Here is a 21,747-nt window from a genome sequence, read left to right on the forward strand (position 1 = left end):
ACCTGGGTGGGGGTCTTAGTTTCTGCAAACAAAACTTAAAGATATGTGTCAGATTGTTATGTATATCCCTTGAGGAGGGACGGACTCTGTTTTATCACTGAACTATTGTTTCTTGCCCGTTTCCTTTGTTTCTGCGTTCCTTTACTTCCCTAACTAGTAATTGTTGAGTCTGCTCTTTGGAACTCAAGGAAGGCCTAAGACCAAAGCCTTTTTCTACAAAAAAGCAACAGAGGACTTTTGTACCTGGGAGGGCCCCACAGGGTCCTGCTTGGTTTCAATCCCCCTTTTCTTTGATACTCCTCAATCCTGAAGGGCACAGGGGCAGGACAAGAAACGGAACAAAATTTTGGATAGAGAGGTTAATCATAAACTTGGTAGGTCCTCACTGCAAGATTAAACAAGATGGCAGGCATAAAATCTTAACTGTTTAAGGTAAACACCACTTTGATAACCCAGTTAAGGTTCTTCACATATTATTATGTCTGCAGGGAGGCCAAGTAGTGGGTGTGGCCCTGGCTCCTGTAACACAGTGTCTTTCTTTTTTTTTTTTGCGTTATGCGGGCCTCTCACTGTTGTGGCCTCTCCCCCTGCGGAGCACAGGCTCCGGACGCACAGGCTCAGCAGCCATGGCTCACGGGCCCAGCCGCTCCACGGCATGTGGGATCTTCCCGGACCGGGGCATGAACCCGTGTCCCCTGCATCTGCAGATGGACTCTCAACCACTGCACCACCAGGGAAGCCCACTGTGTCTTTCTTGCTTCAGGACTTTTGCATTTGCTGTTTGCTTAGAATGTTTGTTCATCAGCCCTTCTTATCCTTCAGGGTTCATATCAAAACCACCTCCTCCATCACCTGTTCTCTGTTAATCCCAGCCCTTAATTCATCTCCTTCATAGCACTGTTAGGTGTTTTAAATAATAATATACTTATTTTAATTATCCTGTTGGCTACTCCTATGCCTGCCCTACTCTATCCTCTTTTCGAGATTCAGCTCATATATCCCTCTTCCAGGAAGCGCCCCCTGGCCCGGAAGCTGGTTAGATGCCTCCTCTGGGTTTTCCTCCTTTCAGGTCTGATTACTCTGCCTGTGCTTCCCCATCACAGCCCTGACACCTATCCTCCTCTGGTCAATTATCTGTCTTCATCTAAGTACTAGGAACTGTGGAGGCAGAGTCTGGGGCTCTTGTTCATTCATGGGTCTATGACCTCCTCTGGGAGCCCTCCCTGGCCCTCTCTCAGGCTGAATGGGGAACTTGTCTGGGCTCCCAGGTCTTCCACCACGCAGCCTCTGATCACTCAGCCTGTGCTTGCGCTGTCTCATCCATAATCACTCTGCCCTATGCTTCTGTCATAACTGCGCTGGGCTGTTCCTGTCTGGTGATGCAGGGACCACTCTGGCGTGGTCACCTCTGGGTAGGCGCTCAGTGAACTCTGGAATTTAGGAAGAATAAACCCCTCGCCCTCAACGGAAGGCTGAAGCAAGATGGGCAAAAACCACAGGTTTCCGGTATGAGCACGTCTGCGACCTCTCCTCCCACCCAGAGGCCCAATCCAAGAGCGAAGGTGCTCGGACGTGGTCAACAAGCCCACACGCAAGGGCAGCCAGAGCCCCGAGGTTCAACCTGCGAGCGCCGGCCCGCGGGCTAAGCCCCACTGGGGCGGAGCCAACGCAAGTCCCACCCCTTTACCCCGTGCCAGGGGCGGACCCAGGTGCGCCCAGGGAGGAGGACGGCCGCTCAGGTGCCTGATCCCTGCGCCTGCGCTCTAACGCGTCCCGCCTCGCCAGGTGCGCCCCGCCCCTTCCCTGGCTTTCCACCTTCCGTAGCAGCTTCGAGGCAGCCGCCATTATCTCTGGAGCCCACGGAGCGTCTGGGGCGGGGTGTGGCGGGGTTCTGAAGGGTGGGGGGAGTCCGGGGCAAGCGAGGAGCGAACTAAAGCATCGTGGGCGCAGGAGGCAGAGTGTCTGCACACCAAAGGACCGAGAAAGGTGCTTCCCAGATTCTTCCTGTGTGGCGAGGGGACGCGCGCACCTGAACGCGACACGCTCCAGTGCGCGTGCGCGGCAAGGGTCTTCCCGCACCTGATCGCGAGACCCCAACGGCGAGCAGCTCGAGGCCTCGCTTGGGCGGATCGGTGGAGCCCGTCATGGCGCAGCTCTGTGGGCTGAGGCGGTCCTGGGCGCTCCTCGCCCTGCTGGCATCGCTGCTCCTCTCCGGGGCTGAGGCGGCCGACGGAGAACGTGGCGTCCACGGTGAGGGCCCGGGCGGGTCTCCTGGGAGCTGTGGAGGGCTGAGAGGCCGAAGGCGGGGCGTTAGGGGCGGGGTCGAGGGGGTAAGTGGGGGTCTGAGGAGGCCCTGGGCAGGGTCTGAGCGGGGAGAATTGGCGGGGGAAGAAGTTGGGGGCGACTTGGTGAAGCTCAGGGTGTGTAGCTAGACTGAACCTTGGGAAAGAGGTTTGGGAGCCCTTGGGAGTGAGGACAGGCGGAGGAGCCCGGGCTGGGAAAAGTTTCCTGTGGATGAGGGAGGAGACTAGCGCTGTTGACCAAGAAGAGTGGCAGGAAGGAGGTGAGGGGCCGAACAGAAGACCAGCCTCTTCCTGGCAGAGAAAAGTTCCAAGAAAGCCCAGGGAGGCCAGCCGCAGCGGGTGGGGCTTGGATTCGGTGACCCGGTGGCCGTTTGAGCCTCAGGAAAGAAGCCCTCGCCCCCACCTTTTTGGATATTGGACAGTAGCCTCGTGAGAAACCTTTCTGGTTCAGTTGCAGCAGAATGCCTCCAAGAAGAAGGGTGTTTCTCAGTGATATCCAAAGGAAGGAAAAGCAAAGCAAAAGTGTTGGGGGGAACAAACTTTGTCAGGGTGCAAGGGGTGGGGAGCCTCTTGGTATAAGAAGAATATTGGCATTGAGAAGCTGGGCTTGGATTCCTTGGCCCGGTCCTTAGAGGTTGGTGGACGGTAAGGCTCAGTTTCAACCTCTAAACTCTATGGAAGTTTGGCCTGAAAGGTCCTTTTGAACAAGTGTTGGTCTAACCTTACTGCTTCAGACAGCCACAGGGAGGCTTTGAAAATAGACCTCTTGAAAGAAAACTTCGTTGGTTCAGCAAAATTTATTGAGCCTCTGTTTATGTGTCAGGGGCAGTGCTGGCAGCAGCGATAACAGTTGTGACTCAGACAAGCCAGGTCCCTGCACTTAGAGAGCTTATATTCTAGTGGGATAGACAGAGACAGGGAGTAAACATTCAAATAAAGAGCACTGAGCACAGTATTAAATTACTAAGACGTAATTGAACGGGGTGAAGTAGACAAACAGGGAGGATGTAAGATGATGGGGGCCCCTTTAGCTCTGGTTGTCAGGGGAGGTCTCTGAGCACAGTGACGGCTGAGGTCTAACATGAAGAATGAGCAAGTGGCAGCGACCAGAGGCTTCAGGATCCAATTGGAAGTAGTGGAGTTCAAAGGCCTTGAGGCTGGAGCAAGCTTGGTGGTATTGGAGGAAAAGAGATGACAACGTGACTAGAGCAGGAGTGTGTTGGGCGGGGGAGGTGGGGGACTGGAGGAGGATGCCAAGTGGGGAAAATAGGCAGCAGCCAGGTAGCTTTATAGGCCAGCATTGTGGATGGAAAGAAAGAAAGCAGGATGTATGTGCACCAAGTCATCGCCTGTGGTGTCTTCTGAAGACTGTTAATTTCCCTATGCCTGAGGCACAGAGGAAAAATTGAGTTGGGGGGTGGGGAGTAGTGTTAAGAGCCAGTGGGGAGAGACTCAGCTCCAGGGAGTTAGGAATGCAGGTGTTGCTCATTCTTGTGGTCTGAACTAGAATTTGTCAGCCCTTCTGGACTTTTCTAGAGGAATTAATTATGTTAGGATATACCTTCCAGTTACCTGGCCTGGGACTTTATCAAAACTGAGTTTGGGGCTAACATCTGTTGCTTACTTTGAGCTCTTGTGCATCCCTTAATCCTTGAAACAACCTGGCGTGGTGGTGAAGTTACAGATCTTGCCTAAGGTCACACAATAGTAATTGACAAAGCCAGGTCAGGCTGCAGAGGCCTTTTCTGTTTGTTCCCAGTGGCTTCCCCAGCTGCGGCAGCTGGCTGGACCTACTGACCTTTCAGAAGTACTCCTATCTGGCTGGGTGAACTAATGCCCTTGCTTATCTGAAGTTGTATTTGTATGAAAGGTTTCAACAGCTTAATCTGAGGCAGGAGGTAGTTTTTATCCCTCCACCCCTTCTGATTGCTTCGATTTTTCTCAGGAAGCAAGGTCATCCATTAAGAGTGAGGTGTTTCTCCAGCCACACACAGCAGCACAGGTGCCTCCAGATGAGTATGGTGGAGGGGGGGAAGTGTGAAATGAATGTGTATGGGGGGTGATCATAATGAGCTGTGTGAAGACATGAGGAGGCTGAGGGGTAGTGGAAAGGTGGTAGGGCCAGTGGATTGTTGGAGTTGAGATTTTGAAGAGACTGGACTAGGAAGCTAGGATACAATGGGCAATGAGGGAGATGCATGAAAGTGAGGTTCTGAAGAGGCTGCAATTATAGAGACAAGGTCTAGGTGTGACCATGGAGGGAGCGGCTGCAGGGAGGGCAAGATCACTGAAGGAGAGGAGGTCTAGGAACCAAGAGGCCAGGATGGTTGGAGGATCGCCTGTCTGGATATGGAAATCACCAAGACTGATGATGGGAGCAGCAGCGGGAGTGACAGTGAGCCAGGAGCTGAAGTCATGGAGAAGTGAGGAGCAGTGACCTGGATCAGCAAATGACCCACAAGGTGGGATACGATTTACTCTGATGATGAGATTCATAACTGGGTGTTGAGGGTGGAGGGAGAATGGTGTAGAAGCAGTGCCCACTTGGAAGGGCACAAGAGAAGCTATATCTTCAGGGGAGAGCTGGGTTCAGTTAGAGTAAGAAAGTGACAAGAATGTTCAGAGAAGAGATTGAAGAACTGAGAGATTTTGCTTAAGTTAGGCCATGAGTATCAGAGACTCCAGGAGTTGGGGGAAGGGAGATGCAGACAAAACAGGATGTATGGTGATGAAGGGTAACTGGAGTCTGGGGCTGATGTGGTGATAAGCAAGTGATAGGAGAGTCACATGGTCTGGAGACTGACAATGTTGGTGAGGCACTGGGTGGTGGAGGGCAGATAGGAAGGGGTGTGGGATATAGTGGACATTTGGAGGCTTGGCAAAGTGTCCTGACTCCAGACCTTTGCAGATGGAGGTGGGGGAAAGCTGATACTTCTGTGGGTGTTCAGGTGTTCGTAGCATTCAGGAAAAGTGCCAGTCTGCATGGAAGCATGTAGAGATTATAAACTGGCTGTTCCCAGCAGGCCTCAAACAGGCTTTATGTGACTTGTACAGTTTCTAGGATTGAGAATTTTTTATGAAATATTTTTATTTTTGGCTTTGCCTGAAAAATCTGAAGATCTGGCGGTGCCAGTCCAGTGTTCCCACATAGCACCCATGGGGTGGCACCAAGTACTTCTTTTGGGAAGGTCAAAGAAGACTGTCTTTCTCAGCCTGTATTTATTCACTTCGCCGGCCCTCTGTATCTTCTAAGCATTAGAGTGGTGACTCCCATGTTAAGAGTATGCCCCATTTAGGAAACAAAGGTAGATAAAACATAATAGCTACTTATAAATTGTACAGTGCAGTGAGTGTGTGTATGTGTGTTATTGTTGTTAGGGAACACCCTTTATCAGGTGGCCACAAATGTGCATGACTTTCTAATCTCTTCTCAGGTGATAAGTCCTGGTATTTGGAGTGCCCCCAAATATATAATTTCGATCAATACAAGGGCAGATAATATATTCCTTTTCAGAATAGAACCTCAGAAATTCCTTTTAGGAGTGGTCAGTTAAGTGTAGTTCCTGCTGCCAATAACTTATGCATCAGAACTTGTGGAAATGGTTCCTTCGCTCATAGCCCTTTGTTGATTGTTCTTGGGAATTTCCACTGGAGACAAGTGCAGCAGCATTCATGTGAGAGCCTCCACCACACTTTGAAGTGATCTTCCATGAGCATCAACCTCTTCGATTAATTAGTTTCCCCAGAACTTTGACTGAAAGAGTGAACTTCCCAGTAAATCTCCAAGAAGCATGTTATTAGTCACCACTCCTTTTTCTTCTCCTCACCCCCATAGATAGTTGTAAACTGAGTAGCCAAAGAGAAGATGACAGATAAGATGGAAAGTGCAGCTGGTGTTGGTGATCAGCTGGGAGTTCTCCAAAGTAGCATCTCGTAGTATTCTTGTCCTTCACAGAAAAGGCACTTGTTTAACTCGCAGGCAAGACTGTTTAGTTCCAGGACAGTTTGAAATATTTATGCAGCACATTTTTTTGAACACCTGCCAAGTGCCAGGCACAGTTTTAGGCCCTGGAAACAAAGCACTGAATGAAACGGATGACACCCTCCCGCCCCAATCCATGGCAGTTACATTGTAATGAGAAGAAGATAATACAATAAATAAATGAACAATGAATAGATGACTTGGTGATGAGTACTATAAAGAAAAGTAAGGTGGGGGGAGGGATAAATTAGGAATTTGGGATTAACAGCTACACACTACTATATATAAACTAAACAACAAGGACCTACTGTATATCACAGGGAACTATATTCACTATCTTGTAATAACCTATAATGGACAACAATCTGAAAAAGATACATATATATATAAAACTGAATCACTTTGTTGTATACCTTGAAACATTGTAGATCAACTATACTTCAATTTAAAAAAAAGAAAAAAGTGGGCTTCCCTGGTGGCGCAGTGGTTGAGAGTCCGCCTGCCGATGGCCTCTGAGGCTCAAATGGTGACTATACCTGAAGAACACTGAGGGGCTTGCCTTTAGGTCCACTGAGGGAAAGTGGACCCTTGCCACCAGAAACATTCCTTTGCCCTGGTCAGTATTTGAGAAGTCAGCCTGTAATAGAGAAAGCCAGCCCCCAACCTGTTTCTCATTTTACCTATCCCCAGAGTCATTTGCAACATTCAGGCTTGTCTTCAGGTAGCTGGCCAGGCAGCCAAACCTCTGTTTGCCATGTCCTGAGACTGACAGGCCAAATAAGGGATGAGGTAGCTTGTGATTCATGTGAGGCAGGAGAGAACCCTGAAGGGGTCACACTGAAATGACTTAACCCCAGGAGGCCTTGGTGGCCCATTGGTCACATGACTAATGAGGAATTTGCAAATGACCCCAGGAGCATTAGTGTGTGGATTATGGATGTCCTTGTGTGATCCTGGTCACAAATGTCATTTCACTTGTTTCTGACAAGACCTTTTTGAAAACTTATGAAGGAGTGCTGGAACTTGGATGCTGAGGCCCAGGAACTTTGGAGTTAGTTACTTTGAAGTTTATTTGAAGCACATTTTTCATGATTGGAAAGCCATTTTAGAAATGAGGGCAAGTGTTTGAGATAGATCTCACCAATGGGGGCCTAGCTCCCTGGCCTCAGAAGCCCTGTAATCTAAGTTCCTGAGTTCATATGTGGTACTTTGTCCGTGTTTATTCCAGGGTCAGTCATTTAGAGTCTAGGACATGTTCGGGGTGGGGGTGGGGATGAAATAATATATAGCTATATAATATAGCTATTATAAGGGCTCTCAAAGGGCTACATAGATAGCTATATGTCTGTGGTATTGAAATTTAGTGTGGTGCTTAGGAAAAACACGTCTACAAAGGCTCCTGGGGTGGGGTGATAATGGAAAAAAAGGTTGAGTAACATTGCTCTAGGTAGAGGGTCCGTTAGCTGTAATCAGTTTCTGAAAATGGTCCATTTTTCAAAAAAGGTTAAGAACCCCTGAATGTGAATTAACAGACAATTCCATGAAAGACTTTGAAACTGTTTCCTTACAAATTTTTTTTTTTTTTAACATTTAGGACCTTTTTCTAAAATTTGTTTGTTTGTTTGTTTGTTTTTGGCTGCGTTGGGTCTTTGTTGCTGCCCGCGGGCTTTCTCTAGTTGCGGTGAGCGGGCTTCTCATTGCGGTGGCTTCTCTTGTTGCAGAGCACGGGCTCTAGGCGTACTGGCTTCGGTAGTTGTGGCACATGAGCTCAGTAGTTGTACCTCACAGGCTCTAGAGCGCAGGCTCAGTAGTTGTGGCGCACGGGCTTAGTTGCTCCGCGGCATGTGGGATCTTCCCGGATCAGGGCTCGAACCCGTGTCCACTGCACTGGCAACCGGATTCCTAACTACTGCGCCACCAAGGAGGCCCTTCCTTACAAATTATTCAGATGGAGCACTGTGATTCTAGTTATGAATTTAGGTAAGGGTAGAATTTATAGTCCTGCTTGAGTGATGAGTATGAGGTGACAGTGGCTAGGAGTGGTGGTTTGCATTGTGCTGATAGTTTATGGAATGTAAACCTTTATATCTAAATATTTTATATCTAAAATGCCAAGATTATATATCTGAAACAACAAGATTTTATGAGCCTTATAATTTAAGTTGGATTTGTCATTGTAGATGTTCTTTCCTCATAAATACCTAGGGGTTATTTTAAAGTTTCTGAATGACTTATCCTAATAATGACAACTTCCAGGCACCAGAACCTAGAAGATGTGGGTAGTTAGTAGCTTTCTGTACTGGAAACAGAAGGCTTCAAGTATGTAGAACCTATGCAACTAAGCAAAATAGCTGGATTTATAGGTCACCTTGAAATAAGACTGACTGTAAAATAAATGTCAACTTGGAATTTGGCACAGTAGAATTAAAGGAGCCTTGAATATCGGCCTCCCTGGTATTCAGTACCTCTTCACTGACACAGAGCTTTAATATTCTCTCATTGCTCGGTGAAAAGATAACTTGAAGTCCAAATGGGTAACCAAGGCATAATTTTTCTTATTTTCTTGTCTCCGACCTCTTAATCTCCTGATACTGTAGTGTTGCAGGACTTTGATCTGTGTGATAGTCTGCCATTGTCTTACTGTAGGTGAAGATAAGGAATTTTGTGTCTTCAGGCACGGCAGGTGGTTGCACAGCAGAAAAACAAAGGGAAGGAGTGATGGTTGAGTTGGTTTGATCGACTCACTGACTTGAGTTTGTACCTTGGTTTTCCATTTCCCCTCTATCCTGTCGGTCACCACATTCCGTTGGACTCACTTGTGAAATGTGTCATCCTTCTCTTTATCTTCATTCCCACTGTTCCTACAGTAGTCTGGTCTTCATAAAAATATAATATCTACTACTTATTCAAAGCTCTGTGCCAAATGTTTTAAGCTCTTGTAATGGAGTAAAAAACGCCTTTAATTTTCACAACACTCTTAATGATTGGTCCCTGTGTCAGAGAAGTCCCTTCCATTTGAATTGTTTTTAAGAAATGCATCTGCAAGTCCACAGAATTTAACTCAATGGGACCTATGGAGGGAAAGCCAGCTGAATCTCCCCACTTGATTACTCACCAGTGAATTCAAATTACATTGAGCAAATGCCCTTTCCCAGACAGGCCATGGTCAAGATAACCTCAAGATTAATAAATGGTGCATTCCACAGCAGGAAACAAAAATCTAGGTGCCACAAAATGGGACTTATTGCTAACAAACTTGTCAAAAAACATTTTTATACTAAGTAGATCCAGAATGGGTACAAATCACACAGAGAGGCCTTCACTTCAACTTGGGCTGAGTTGTATTTATAATGTCCTCAAGTTAGTTCTCTTGCTGACATTTCAGATTTCACTGTAACCTGAAGGAATTTTAAAGAGGAAACTCCTGTTTACTACAGAGAATATTTCTGATACAAGATGTGTGGGTTTTTCCACATCAAGCAGTTCTCAGCAGACACGGATTGGGTGTTTGGCAATTTAACTCAATTCTGAAACCGCAGGGAGTGAGCACAGATCCTGTAGGTTAGGGGCTCAGTCTCACAAGACTCCCTCTCCCCCCTCAAATGCCAGTCAAAGTCCGAGGTTGTCCCCTGTCATTTTCACCAACCTGCTATAAATCAAGGGTTGCCATGACCCCCTTGGATCCAATTGGCTAGAGTGGCTCACAGAACTCAGGGTAACACGTTTACCAGTTTATTATAAAGGATACAAATCAACAGCTAAATGAAGACAGGTTTGGAAGGGTTCTCAAGTGTAGAAGCTTCTGTCCTTGTGGAGTTTGGGGTGAGCCACCCTTTTGGCATGTGGATGTGTTCACCATCCCAGAAGCTCTCCTAACCCCTTCAGTTGGGGTATTTTATGGAAGCTTCATCACATAGGCATGATTGATTATTAACTCAGTATTCCACCGCTCTCCCCTCCCCGGAGAATAGGGGGTGGGGCTGAAAGTTCCAACCCTTTAATCTTGCCTTGGTTTTTCTGACAACCAGCCCCCATCCTTTTTTTTCTTTTTTGGCCGTGCCACAAGACTTGCAGGATCTTAGTTCACCAACCAGGGACTGAACCCGGGCCCTCTGCAGTTAAAGCGAGGAGTCCTACCCTCTGGACCGCCAGGGAATTCCCCCAGCCCCCACCCTGAAGCTTTCTAGGGCTCCCCCAGCCACTATCATCTCATTGGCATACAAAAAGACAATCGTATTACTCCAGAGATCGCCAGGGTTTTAGTTCTTGTGTCAGAAACGTGGGTCAAAGAACAAATACTAGAACATGCTCCAGCTCTCAGGAAATTACAAGGGTTTTAGGAGCTCTGTATCAGGAAGGGCAGGCAGGGAGGGACCAAATACATATTTCCAATTATGTCACAGATATGATAGGTCTATAATCAGAGCTTTGCCTTATCTTCCTAAGCCTCCCAAGAGCCTGATTTCGATACTCTAAGCCTCTAAAATCTGTACTTTTTTTTGATTAGCCAGGCCTAGATCAGAGAATATGGGGCTTGCCGAATTGAAGAATACTGGGTTTATACATTTTCCAGCTTTATTGAGAGGTTTATACATTTTTGTTGCATGTATTATTGTTCCCTTATTATGAATGAGGAAATGGGTGGGCAGGGAGGTTAGGAAAGCTGCCTCCCATCCCCACCCCAAAACAGTGGGCTAGTAAGAGGCAGCCAGGAATTCCTGCACACACTGGTCCTTTACCAGAACAGCTTCCTACAGGCCCTGTCCTCTCATCTGTCCTACACACTTTTGCCAAGTGACTCTTCCTTATTGTGTCACTTCCCTATACCAGAGCCTTTGCTCATTTCCTTTGTACCTTGTGTGGCTTACAAGCCCTTTGAATTTAGGGTGTGATTATAATATTTTACCTTGTGTGATTTTCTTTCTATTCTTCTTCTATCCAAGCCAGTCTTGTGGCTCTAACTTAATTGTTTTTTGTTTTTTTTTCGGTACGCGGGCCTCTCACTGTTGTGGCCTCTCCCACTCGGAGCACAGGCTCCGGACGCGCAGGCTTAGCGGCCATGGCTCACGGGCCCAACCGCTCTGCGGCATGTGGGATCTTCCCGGACTGCGGCACGAACCCATGTCCCCTGCATCAGCAGGTGGACTCTCAACCACTGCCCCACCAGGGAGGCCCTCTAACTTAATTGTAAACCCCTGGAGGTCAAGGACTACATTCCCAGCGTGTACCTTCTATGTAGGATGGCTACTCAGCTCAGTTTACCTTGGAGGGTTCCAATTTATGCCACTGTGTTTCCCACGGTAACTATTAAGAATACCCCTTTGTGGGCTTCGGGAGAGGCCACAACAGTGAGAGGCCCGCGTACCACACACACACCAAAAAAAGAATACCCCTTCTCACTCTGAAAAGTGTCTTAATCTGGAGGATAAATTATATGATCGCCCTATTTACATATATTAGCTATTCACCAAACACTTGTTGCTTACTACTGTTCAGGATACTAGGGAATTTAGTACATTCAGTTTTATTTACCATGAAATATTTAACTGAAAAATTTAAGCAAACAAAAGGGATGACAATAATCCACTCTCCAGATAAAACCCTTAAAGAAAATACAAGTAATGCATTCACAAAATTAGAATACTCAAATTGTACTAAAAGATACACATGGAAAAGAAAAACTGGAAAAGCTTCTCCCTCCTTTAGTCTCTTTCGCTAAAGGTAGATTCATATCTAAATTAAAAATTTAAAAAGGAATCATAATATGTAAACCATTCTTTTGCTGTTCTTCTCTCAGACACTTTTCTATACCAGCACATACGTAGTTGTCTTTTTTTTTTTTTGCACAATGCGGGCCTCTCACTGTTGTGGCCTCTCCCGTTGCGCAGCACAGCCTCTGGACACGCAGGCTTAGCGGCCATGGCTCTCGGGTCGAGCCGCTCCGCGGCATGTGGGATCTTCCCGGACCAGGGGACGAACCCATGTCCCCTGCATCGGCAGGCGGACTCTCAACCACTGCACCACCAGGGAAGCCCCAGTTGTCTATTTTAAACAGCTCTGAGTATTCGATTATGCGGATGTCTCACAAGTTATTTCACTAGCACGAACAGGGTGTTCTGGTGGTGAATTTTCAGCTGTTGTAGGTCTGTGCGCACCAAGCCCTTTGTGGATATGGCAGTAGTTGCCCCTGTTCTTTGAAACTCTTGAATTAATTGATTCTTCTTGTTTACTTTTTGATACTGAGGAGTGAAGTGTATTCTCTCCTATTTTTTTGTATAAAATAGTATTTTCAGATGTCTGAGGATTATTGTAGCAAATCATTTCCCTTGGCCATTATCCTTAGAATTCTAAGTGGCTTTAATGAAAAGAATAGAGCTGCTTTTAGTGATGGAAGGGTGTGCTGCAGCATTTTTGGCAAAGGATTAACCTGAGAAAGGGGTGATCAGTGTTGTCATAGAAATGTGAGCCCTAGGAGTCTATGTGATAGCATCTGACCACACCTGTAGGAAGGGCTGAGTTCTGTGATATGACGGGGTGGGGGGGTGTGGAAAATCTGAGCAGGGTGTTTTTAGCAACACTCTCTAAAGAAGTGATTGGCAAAGTGCAGCTCGTAGTCACTGCCTACATATGGCCTCCACGCTAAGTATGGCTTTTGCGTTTTTTTAATAGTTGAAAAAGGTCAAAAGACTATTTTAAGGCGTAAAAATTATATGAAATGAATTTTTATTGGAATGACAGCCATGGTCGTTCATTTACATATTGCCTTAGGCTGCTTTCATGCTACCATGACAGAGGTGAATAGTTAGGCTAGGTGACCCATGAAACTTTAAAGAAAGGCAGTCCTTGCTTTGCACAGTTTTCAACATGCACAAATTTCAGTTACTACAATATATTAGCTGTGAGTACTTGGGTACAGCACAAGTTTCAGCTACTAGCTCTTCAGTCACAAATCATTGGGGAAATTACACATATGCATAGTGATTGGTCACTGCACATCTGTTACTCACTTCATACACAGCAAAGCATGTAGTTGTGTTGCTTCCTTGTTTCCCAGTATACGTGACAGTTTACAAAAATGGTTAATCACTAGAGGAAGTTGGCCAAAAAAACCACCAAAGTGTAGCACAGAGAAGAAGTGATAACACTGGAAGTGAAATTCCAATTGAACATAAATGGAGTGATAGAAGAATGAGTTAACTGTGGGAATGTTGACACTGCTTGCCATTTGAGAGGGGTTATGCAGCCAGAGGAGCTTATCGACAGAAATGAGGAAAGTAGTTGTGACAATAAAAGGATGATCCAGTGGAAGTGACGCTGGCAGAAACTTCCAGAAAAAGTCAAGCAACTCTCAGCAATTTTGTGTCATTGAAAGGGCAAAGGATAAAATGTTGGAAGCTGATTCAAACCTAGAAAGAGGTGTGACACTTCACTAAGGCGAACTGAAAAGATGCTTGCTGTGTATCATGAGTTATATGAGTAAAGACATTCACAAGCACTGCTCAGGCTACTCTTGGTGACTTAATTATGTACAAAGAAGATTAAACACTTCGATTCTCAAGTTTCTTTTTTTTTCTTCAATAAACTTATGTATTTTATTTATTTATTTTTGGCTGTGTTGGGTCTGTTGCTGCGCGCGGGCTTCTCATTGCGGTGGCTTCTCCTGTTGCGGAGCACGGGCTCTAGGTGCGCAGGCTTCAGTAGTTGTGGCGCACAGTTGCTCTGTGGCATGTGGGATCTTCCCGGACCAGGGATCGAACCCGTGTCCCCTGCATTGGCAGGCGGATTCTTAACCACTGCACCACCAAGGAAGCCCCAATTCTCAAGTTTCTGATGTTTTAACTTATAGTGTACTAAATAAATATTCATTTTGTTTTATTTTTTTTTATTATTCTATACATTTATAGCCCACAGTTTTTCGTTTTAAAGGTCACGGAACACTCATAATTTTTCCCATTGCTGTGCATGAGTTCACACTATTCTGCCTGTGTTTACTATTTGGCCCATCATAAAAAGAAGTTTACTGACCTTCACTCTATAGAAAACAGATGGGGGGAGGAGAAGGACCATTTCATGAGTGGCTCCAAGCTTGTGAGGTGATCCAGGGCTTTCTTATTAGTATACAGTGAGGCAAGAAGTTGGTGTTCTTCAGTTTATAGCACCCACGGGAGTAAAAAGTGTATCAAGGGACTTCCCTGGTGGAGCGGTGGTTAAGCATCCCCCTGCCAATGCAGGGGACACGGGTTTGATCGTGGTCTGGGAAGATCCCACATGCTCCGGAGCAACTAAGCCTGTGCACCACAACTACTGAACCTGCGCTCTAGAGCCCGCGATCCATGGCTACTGAAGCCCGCGCACCTTGGAGCCCGAGTTCCGCAACAAGAGAAGCCACCGCAATGAGAAGTGCGCACACTGCAACGAAGAGTAGTCCGCGCTCGCCGCAACTACAGAGTGCCTGCATGCAGCAATGAAGACCCAACGCAGCCAAAAATAAATAAAGAAATAAAAATTAAAAAAAAAACCTCAAGCAACTTTAGAACCAGAGAAACCTGTTTTCTATGACAAAGACCAGTCTGTCGGGCAATTTTGTAATAGCCGATGTTCAAAATGCCTGCCAGGGTTTTGTAATTTAGGTTCATATGTCAGATATTGTGTGATTTTAACCATTTTTAATACTTTCCAAGAGAATGTTACTGTTTCCTAAAGTCAGGAATTCCATGTTTCCATATTCTGAAGCAAGTGTATCCAAATTTGGTGCCCTTCAGCTTTTCCCTGTTTTTCTTATTCTGTTTTGAAAACGTATAGAACGTATTTAATTTTGCACTAGCATTTGTGAGCACAGAAATAGAACTTGAAACATATTTTTCATGATTGTTTTCCAAAACTATTCTGAGACCAGTATATCATTTTGTCATCTCTTAATAAGAACAGTTATTTATTGAGGAATAACTTCCTGAAAATTGTCCAACCGATTCCCCTCCGCCTTGGCCAGTTCTTTGGCATGGTGCTATCTATGACCCTGTCATTGAGTGCCGCCATAAACAGGCCTAGCAGAGGGCCTGGCCTTGGTGAGCCCTCCAGTTGTGATGAAGCCTTGAGGAATGTTTTGGCTTTTAGGCAACTTCAGTTTCATGTTTCTCCCACTGCCCGTCACTATAGTGGTTTTTTTCTTTCTTTCCATCCAAGGGGTCGTTTTGTTTATGCCTGCGCTCTCTGATCAGACCAATTTGAATTCATATACAGCTCTGCTGCTTGCTTAGCTTAACCTACCCAAAGCCTCAGTGTTCTGCTTTGTAAAGGGCAGGGGTGGGGGTGTTACTGCATGAATCACAGTTTTATTGTGACTATTAGAAATCGTGCATAGAATGTGCCTGGCATCAAGCTTAGTGAAGGCAGTGAAACGGGGTGTCAAGAAATAAGTCATGCTCTGCATTTTGGTTCATTTTGATTTTAAGCTGGGTCTACCGAAGTATAGTATTTTGACTTTTTTGAATTTTTTTTTTCGGTACGCGGGCCTCTCACAGTTGTGGCCTCTCCTATTGAGGAGCACAGGCTCCTGCCGCACAGGCTCTGAAGCCATGGCTCACGGGCCCAGCCTCTCCACGGCATGTGGGATCTTCCCGGACCAGGGCACAAACCCATGTCCCCTGCATCGTCAGGCAGACTCTCAACCACTGCGCCACCAGGGATGCCCGCTGGCTTCTCTTTGTTGTGGAGCACGGGCTCTAGGCGTGTGGACTTCAGTAGTTGTGGCATGTGGGCTCAGTAGTTGTGGCACGTGGGCTCAGTAGTTTTGGCTCGTGGACTCTAGAGCGCAGGCTCAGTAGTTGTGGTGCACAGGCTTAGTTGCTCCGTGACATGTGGGATCTTCCCAGACCACGGCTCGAACCCATGTCCCCTGCATTGGCAGGTATATCCTTAATCACTGCACCACCAGGGAAGTCCCAGCTCTGCCCTTTCAGTGCTAAGCTCCCCTTGGCCCAGTTTGATGGGAACATATCCAGAAGGGTCCTGCAGTCTATTTTTTTGCCTTTGAAAGTCCTTTTTCTATACTGGATGTCTGTGTGTTTGATAATGGAGGCAGGGACAAATTAACACGCAACTGAAATTCAGTTCAGTCTGGTGGGTTGGTGTCTTTGTTGTTAGACGATGCCTTCCTATACAAAGAAGGAATCACTAGGTAAGCCTGATGGCAACACTTCAGAAACAGTTCACAGAGGAACTGTGCTGCAACTTAAGGCTCTGGTTCTCCTCTTGGGGCTCTGGAAAGCTGTGGGCCTTCTCCTACAGGTCTGTGCATGTTCTGTCTTGCCAGAATTGCCCTGCCAAGCTAACTGGTCTCTGGTTGGTTGTATTTTAGATTTTTGCCGAGTTTCGAAGAGTGTGGGAAAATGCCGGGCCTCCATCCCTAGGTGGTGGTACAATGTCACTGATGGATCCTGCCAGCAGTTTGTGTATGGAGGCTGTGGAGGGAATGACAATAACTACATGACCAAGGAGGAGTGTCTTGCAAAGTGTGCTGGTGTCACAGGTAAGACAGTTCTGTTGGGGAAGTTTTATTATCTAGAGACACTTTATTAATTGGGACATAGCTGCCTTTTGCTCTTTGCCAGTTCTTCACTGCTGAAACTGGGAGATGTTTTTAAAAGCAGAAGAAACAGGCACAGTGTGAAGGTCGCCCACACGGTGGTTTCACAGCGGTACCCTCCCTCCTCTTCCCAGAAAGGGGAGAGTAGGCCGCAGACTGAAGCCAGGGGAGGGGTGACATGACTGCGTCTTCTCCCCAACTTCCCTTCTCCCACTACTGAGAGCAGGTCCCACGCCAGGCCTGGTATGAGCAGAGTCCTCCAGGTCTACTCAGACGGGCTGCCCCCCTTGCTTCCTGGGCATTTGGGTTATTTTTACCTTTGGGACAAATGACTTGAGGAGCTCACCCAGCCAGCCAAGTTATGAATCAAGTTAAAACTAGAACATACTTCTGGAACCCATCCTTCTCTCAGCTTTCGTGAGGGATTCTGTGGAATCAAGATACTGTTGACCCTGAGAGCGTCCCAGTGTAAATAAAAACGTAAAGCCCCACAACAGTGTGCACTGGCTCTGAACGGAGCCTCGAGGGACTCCTTGAGACCTGATGGCAGTGCGATATTGGCCCTCTGGCGCCTGATCCTTCCTAGGTGTTGCAGAGGGCCGCTGATTGGGCCAGCCAAACTGTCAAAGATTTTCATTGGCGATTTCCTTAACATTGTTACGGGACTTCTTGCATCCTCTCCCGACAGCTTGGTGTCAATGTTTGGACTCTGGATTATGATTCTGTGTCAGGATGTGCTGGTGCCCTCAGTGCTCACCGCACTGGCTGTAATCTCTCTTGGCTTTGAACTCTGCATTCAGAAATCAGATAAGCTTATTAAAGTTGTGTGTAAAGAGAGGAAGACAACAGTGGTCTTGGCTGTGAAGTGAGGTTTAAAACATAATGCGCAGACACACAAGCCCAGCAGTGACTGAGTGCCTTGAGGAACATTTTATTGATCTTTGTGTGCCCAGTGCCCGGCAGGCGCTCAACAAGTGTTTGGAGAGCCGAGGTGGCTGGTATTAGTTTTGGATTGTACAGATGAGTTCCTCACTTTTGGGGCGGGGGTGGGGGGGCAACTGGCAACCTTACCAGATGGTGATGGAGAAAAATACCATTTATTGTATGCGGTTTTCCGCTATCAGCTGTGGTCCAATCAGGAGTTGACAGTAGCAAATGTACATTCCGTTCTGGTTACTCCTTGGTTTCTCAGGGGGAAAGTTAAGTTTTAAGAACACAAGCAGTGGACAGTGGGCATTAAGGAGGCATGTCTCTGTAAGGAGCCACAGGGTGTAGTGTTTTGCTGGGAGAAGACAGACAACTATCTTCTTAGAGGTCAAGCCAGAGTCTGGCCCCAGCCTTGAGGTCCCGGAAAGCTCATTTGCTGGCACCCGAGCGTGGCTGCACTGCACAGCTCCTGGGGCGTTCTCTTTGGCAACATATTTTCTCCCAGGCAGGCAAGCTCTGTGGGGAGCCAAATGATAATGAGAATGCCAGTTTATTAATTAATTATAATGAGAACCAGAACCACCAAAGGGACCAGACACTTCTGTCCCTGTGCCTGCACCCTTAGTGTGTGTAGGCAAACCTCTCAGCGACATTCCCAGAACATTGCTTGATGAGGGGAGAGGCAGAACTGGGGGAGCTGTTTTGTGATGGGAACGTGTAATGGCATCAGGTTAGGCCAGCCCCATGCCTCTGCACAGGGGAGGGTTCCTCCCTCCTGGACCCTGCCAGCGCTCCCTTTTTTGCATTTCCACCCACCCTCTTAGCTTTGTGTGTGTGCAAGATAAAATATACATAACATGGGCTTCCCTGGTTGTGCGGTGGTTGAGAGTCCACCTGCTGATGCAGGGGACACGGGTTCGTGCCCCAGTCCGGGAGGATCCCACATGCCACGGAGCGGCTGGGCCTGTGAGCCATGGCCGCTGAGCCTGCATGTACAGAGCTTGTGCTCCGCAACGGGAGAGGCCACAACAGTGAGAGGCCCACGTACCACGAAAAAAAAAAAAAAGATATATATATATATACATAACATAAAATTTAGCATTTAACCATTTTTTAGTGCACAGTTTAGTAGCATGAAGTACATTCACAGTGCTGAGCACACCCTTCACTTTTTAAAAAATATTTGTTTATTTATTTATTTGGTTGTGCCGGGTCTTCGTTGCAGCACGTGGGCTCCTTAGTTGCAACAGGCAGGCTTTTTAGTTGCGGCAGGTGGGCTTCGTAGTTGCGGCACGCGGGGCTCCTTAGTTGTGGCCTGCGAATTCTTAGTTGCAGCATGCATGTGGGATCTAGTTCCCTGACCAAGGATTGAACCCAGGCCCCCTGCATTGGGAGTGCGTAGTCATTTTTTTTAATGCACCTGTATCTTTTTTTTTAAATAAATTTATTTATTTACTTACTTATTTATTTATTTTTGGCTTCATTGGGTCTTCATTGCTGCACGGGCTTTCTCTAGTTGTGTCGAGTGGGGGCTACTCTTCATTGCAGTGCACGGGCTTCTCATTGCGGTGGCTTCTCTTTGTTGCGGAGCACGGGCTCTAGGCACATGGGCTTCAGTAGTTGTGGCACGCGGGCTCAGTAGTTGTGCCTCACGGGCTCTAGAGTGCAGGCTCAGTAATTGTGGTGCACGGGCTTAGTTGCTCCGTGGCATGTGGGATGTTCCCGGACCAGGGCTCGAACCTGTGTCCCCTGCATTGGCAGGCGGGTTCTTAACCACTGGGGAGCACATAGTCTTATCCACTGCGCCAGCAGGGAAGTCCCACGGCCTTCACTTTTTTAATTCATTGGGAGTTAATACAGTTCAACAGGTTATTTGGCCCTGGAAGCCATTCTGTCTTTTTATAATGTCATTTGACACGTCTTTGCTCTGATTCCCAGCTGGTTGATCTTAAAATTTAACCCACAAGGGCAGTCTTGGTTCCTTATTTTCCAAGTTCTGGCAGGTTTGTGGTCCAGCATGTGCACTGAAGGGCCCACATAAAGGAGAAATGGGAGTCGCTGTGAGAGGCACACAGGCCCAAGCCTCCTCAGGGATACAGCTTGTTTTGTTTCACCAGGCAATCTTGGAGGTACACTTTGTCACTGTGCTCTTTCTTTGTCCTCTTGTAGTAAACACCATCCATGATCTGTCCAGGAATGGAGCAGATTCCTCTGTCCCAAGTGGTAGGTTCTTAAAAAGACCCCGGATGGAATGAGGGCCATGCAGATGGCTAATGTGAAAGGACATTTGTAATTTGGGCATTGTACAAGGGCTTCCACCTCCTGGTTCTGTTTACTCACAACTGGCGAACAGGGGCTCTGCCTGGGCTGCCAGCTTCCGGCTCCTGGCCAGCATCCTTCCGCTGGGGAGTTCAGCAGCCAAGAGGGCTGAGGGATTCTACAGTGCTTCCTGGCTGACCTCAGCTTCCTCCTGGGGGATAAGGGATTGTGGCTACTGCTGCATGTGGCTCAGACCCCTTCCCCCGCTTTGGGCTGGCTTCCAGTCCCCTGGCCTCAGCCTTCGTGCTGTCTTCACTGCCCTATCCCACCTCCTTGCTTGCTGTATCTCCTTTGCTCCGTGTCGTCCTTGCTGTCCGTCTCCCTCCCTGTGCTAAGAGTCCTCTGTCTTCTGCCACCCCTGCCTCCATCCCCACTGCAGTCCTTGACCTGGAGCTTTGTGTTAGCTTGCTTTGTAGTGCTGACAGCAGCTGCCCCATTCCTCCTTTATGCTTAAAGGCCTCTGCATCAGGAGCCGGGGGTGAGTGGTTCAGATGCACTGGGAAGTCCAGTCCAGCTTTCCCAAAGGCCAGTCCCCAGGCAGTGGGTTCTTCCGGGCGAGACCTGCTGTGGAGGGAGGGAGTCCGCCCCTACCCCATTTGAGGATGGCCCCCAGTCAGCCACTGGCCACACACTGGTTGCAGTCTTGATTCTGGTCCTTTGACTCTGACCTCAGCACCCACATGAGAGTGAGCATTTGTTAGTTCAGTGGATTTGCAGAATGCTGAGAGTTAGGTTAAAGTCACTTTCCCGTTTTGCTAGGCTAGGAATCCTGTGACTGTCCTGACCATTGCTTTGCCTGGGTTCATTGCTTATTCCCAGGCTGGCCTCTGCAAGGTCATCCAGAGCCATGGGGCACCGGCATCATAACTCTGGTTTCTGTCCTGTTTCAGAAGAAAATTCCCCCAAGAGAATAAGGGACCCTCCTCCCTGTGTCAGAGAGTGGACACCTCTGGTCTTCCTCATCACCCCAGAAACTGTGGCTGGGATTACTTTCCATAGTAACCCCTGAGGTGACAGGCAGGCTTCCCCATCCAGCATTCATTCTGTGTGTGCCGTAGAGCCCATTAGGACTGGGAGGTGATGGAGCAAAGCTGCCCACAGAGGGGGGCTCCACTCCCTTCCAGGTGCCAGAGTGTCTACGCCCCCTCGGTGGGCCCCTTTAGACTCAGCCCCAGCTAGGCGACGTGTCCTGTGTCCATTCCAGCCTCCCTGACACGGATGTTTGTGTTTCAGTTCCCAGAAGGCAGGATTCTGATGACCTGTCCAGTGATATTTTCAACTATGAAGGTATACCTTTTAAAAAAACATGTTTTCTTACTTAATTGGGAATTGAGACACACTTGAGGATTTCCATGAAGGGTATTGTAGAGCAGGGCTTCCCGACCTTTCCCAGGTGTTAGGACTCATGAGAATGCCCTGGGGCAGCAGGAAGCAGGATGTGCCACAGCAGGCCCTCCGCCTCCCACCAGCTGCGCGCTGTGGGCGGGATACTGTAGCTCTGCCTCAGAGTCCCTGACTATGAAATGAGGGGCCTAGTCGAGACCTCTCTGAAGGTTCAGAGACCGAGTTAACACATGTAGAGCCTACAACAGTGACTGACATAGAATAACCTCCATAACAGTGTAGTCTGG

General features: G+C 47.6%; 1 protein-coding gene across 5 annotated transcripts in view; it reads left to right on the plus strand.

Moving 5' to 3' along the window:
- Positions 1 to 1,931: 1,931 nt before the first annotated feature.
- The window catches only part of LOC307067072 (kunitz-type protease inhibitor 2-like), a 30,928-nt gene continuing 11,112 nt past the window's right edge, over positions 1,932 to 21,747 (plus strand). For 3 of the 5 annotated variants that reach the window (XM_079724355.1, XM_079724358.1, XM_079724357.1), the window contains exons 1-4: positions 1,932 to 2,250; positions 16,643 to 16,813; positions 19,967 to 20,020; positions 21,350 to 21,403. In XM_079724355.1, coding sequence (XP_079580481.1) covers positions 2,145 to 2,250; positions 16,643 to 16,813; positions 19,967 to 20,020; positions 21,350 to 21,403 — 385 coding nt within the window. In that variant the 5' untranslated portion in view covers positions 1,932 to 2,144. The remainder of the gene's footprint in view (positions 2,251 to 16,642; positions 16,814 to 19,966; positions 20,021 to 21,349; positions 21,404 to 21,747) is intronic. The other 2 variants (XM_079724356.1, XM_079724359.1) reach the window with 1 other exon arrangement.

Source organism: Hyperoodon ampullatus (assembly GCF_949752795.1).
Source record: "Hyperoodon ampullatus genome assembly, chromosome: 18".
Lineage (NCBI taxonomy): Eukaryota > Metazoa > Chordata > Mammalia > Artiodactyla > Ziphiidae > Hyperoodon > Hyperoodon ampullatus.